The sequence below is a fragment of the Epinephelus moara genome, chromosome 5 (assembly GCF_006386435.1).
Source record: "Epinephelus moara isolate mb chromosome 5, YSFRI_EMoa_1.0, whole genome shotgun sequence".
In the NCBI taxonomy this organism is placed as follows: domain Eukaryota; kingdom Metazoa; phylum Chordata; class Actinopteri; order Perciformes; family Serranidae; genus Epinephelus; species Epinephelus moara.
Genome location: NC_065510.1, coordinates 7,310,664 through 7,313,301, shown reverse-complemented (window position 1 = coordinate 7,313,301; position 2,638 = coordinate 7,310,664). Strand labels below are relative to the sequence as shown.

The 2,638-nt window shown below is 38.6% G+C and overlaps 1 protein-coding gene across 1 annotated transcript in view; it reads left to right on the top strand.

Annotated features, from left to right (window-relative positions):
• The window catches only part of cyth4b (cytohesin 4b), a 16,930-nt gene extending 15,054 nt beyond the window's left edge, over positions 1–1,876 (top strand). Inside the window, exon 13 of the mRNA XM_050044631.1 lies at positions 986–1,876. Coding sequence (XP_049900588.1) covers positions 986–1,067 — 82 coding nt within the window. The 3' untranslated portion in view covers positions 1,068–1,876. The remainder of the gene's footprint in view (positions 1–985) is intronic.
• The last annotated feature ends 762 nt before the right edge of the window (positions 1,877–2,638 follow it).

The window sequence follows — 2,638 nt, the reverse complement described above, 5'->3', positions numbered from 1 at the left end:
GACTGGAGAAATTTAACTCTAATTGGCAACTGGGTGGCGCTATAACAACAGAAAAATGCTTAAAAATGGCTAAAATGTGACCGATCGCTGTGGCTCCCCCTGTGGACCAATGTTGTTGGGGTTTTTTCTAATTTTTGGTATGACTAAGTCATGGTATGGTATGCTGTACATAATCACGGAAACTGTCAGTCAGTTATTCTGTCTGTCCCACGTTTTTCTACTCACTGACGTGGTCAATCTATGTGAAACTGCACATAGGCATTGAGGACTGGCATAGTTAGAAGGTGACAAAGCTACCAGTGGGTATGGACTAGTTTACTTTAATTTCATAGATAAGAAACACTAAATTGTAAAGACAATAAAGATTTATACTTCAGGATTTATCCTGGCTTCATATGAGCAGAGGAAATCTCCGCTCATTGCTAGGCTACTTTATACAATGTAAAATGCCATAGGCTTGTGCTAATCACGTTAGCGTGTTATATTTGTTGGGAAAATGTGTCCAGCATAAGACAAGTGTTTTGTCTGTGAATGCTGCGAGTTACAGTGGAGCCGATTTGTGTACTTGAGATCCCTGTGTGTTTGAAATTGTCTCTATTAAGCCATGTTTAATGTGTGTTTTGGGTGTGTTTTGAATCAACAAAACTTTACAGCACTTCACAGAAACCTCCGCTGCCGACTAGTGTTGTGGAGGTGTAACTGCAGAGCGACACAGACACAACACCGCTAATGTATAAATGCTCAAAACAACGTAGGCTACGGTGTAGGGTCTGCCACACAAGTATAAATCCCCCTTAACCCTTACCTTAACCTAAACCTAACCTAGCCCTCTTCGATATCAAAACCAAGTCTCAGCCTTCAAACAGTCCTTTAATGTAGTGCGACCAACTAAAATGTCCTCACAATGCAGACATGACCTCACTTTGATGGTTTAAAGCTAAGAAATGGTCCTCTCTATAATGATGCTCTTCTTTACTTTAAACAGAGCAAGTATCACCAAGGATCCATTCTACGACTTGGTTTCAGTCCGTAAGAAGAAGGTGATAAACCAAGCTCCTCAAGACTGAACTGTCCAGCGCCCCCTATGGACGTTTACAGTACTGCACCACAGTGGGATTCAGCCCCACTTTAAGTTGTATTTAACACCCCGCAACACAACTGAGCAGGGACACTGGAGACTAGACACTGATTCTGGTCTGTGATCTTTGACTAAAAGATGGACTTCTCTTTCCACTTCTCTTTTTTACAGACTGAACAAAACAGTGTCAAAGGTGAACATGTTGACTCATATTTGTTGCTCTCACTGTCAGCACAACAAGCTACGTAGAACTTGTCAATGTGTCTGTCCAAGAAGTTGATTTTTTAGTTGATATCTGTGCTCCACAAGATTATGTTTCTAGGATCAAGAGGACAAATTAAGCATGTGATGTCAGATCAACTGTATGCATGATCAGTAGATCACCAAAGCTCTAGATCATACGCTACTGTTCTGGTTAGGTGTCATTTAAGGACGGTTGCTTATGCTTCATTTTGTAAATACAGATATATTTTCAAACATTTAAGGAAATTCTTTTTTTTTTTTTAATAATGACAATTTCTAGTACTTTATAGATTGGGATGGTATTTGCCTTAAAATGCAGAGAACTTGTTCCAATCAGTCCAACCCTGCATTTTCTTCTATTTTACGTACTGTACCTTCTTAGCATAGTGCAATAAGTGCAGCCTGCATTCTGTCTTTATTTGATTTAATTGCAATGTGTACACTGTAATATGTGAAAGAAATCTGTTAGCTGTACCTAATATTTTGCATCATTGTAATTATTGCATGTTATGTTCTCGTGAATTATTTAATAAAAAGTATTCCATTGCCTGTTGACATGTAAGACTGGATCCTGTTTTTGGTTTAAGGAGCAAATTGACAGCTGTGTTTTCGGGTGAACGCACTCTGAAACCATGAGACCACACCTCAGTTTCTCATGTTTACGTCTGTGTGTGTGTGTGTGTGTGTGTGTGTGTGTTGACATGCTCAGTTTGTATCCTTCCATGTGCTTCTTGAAGAGTGAAGCACTTAAACCACATTTGTGGTTTTATGCAATATCACACATACAGGTTTAGAAAACATCAAATTTGATTAATTTTGTCGCACTGACACATGCTCTGTGCAGCCTCCTCTGGCCTTCTTCATTTGAGAAATTCTCACATACAGTTAAAATATAGCAACTTATTCTTGATGTATTAAAACATACTTAAAATCTGGCTATTTATTGAGTTATTTAGACATCTAGTTAACATGACGCTATTGTGTTGGGGGCAATGCACTGAAAAAAAATCGACTTAATACTGTTAGAACTACAAAACTATATTTATCCCACAGCCACTGTTCAGTTAAAAATCTATTGTGTTTATTGTCTAGGCTCAAAACTTATTTCTGTATAAAACATTTCCATTCAACCTGCATTGTCTAAAGATCCCATCCACACCTTTTAATACATGTCAAAATACATTACACTGCACCTCACCTTCCCCTTAATGTAGAGGGATATAATTGGAGATATGATTAAATTAAATTGTCTGTTGTGGGGTGTTTGCACTGCAGTGTGTCTACACCAGATATGGGGTGTTCTCGGGTGGTGGGCAT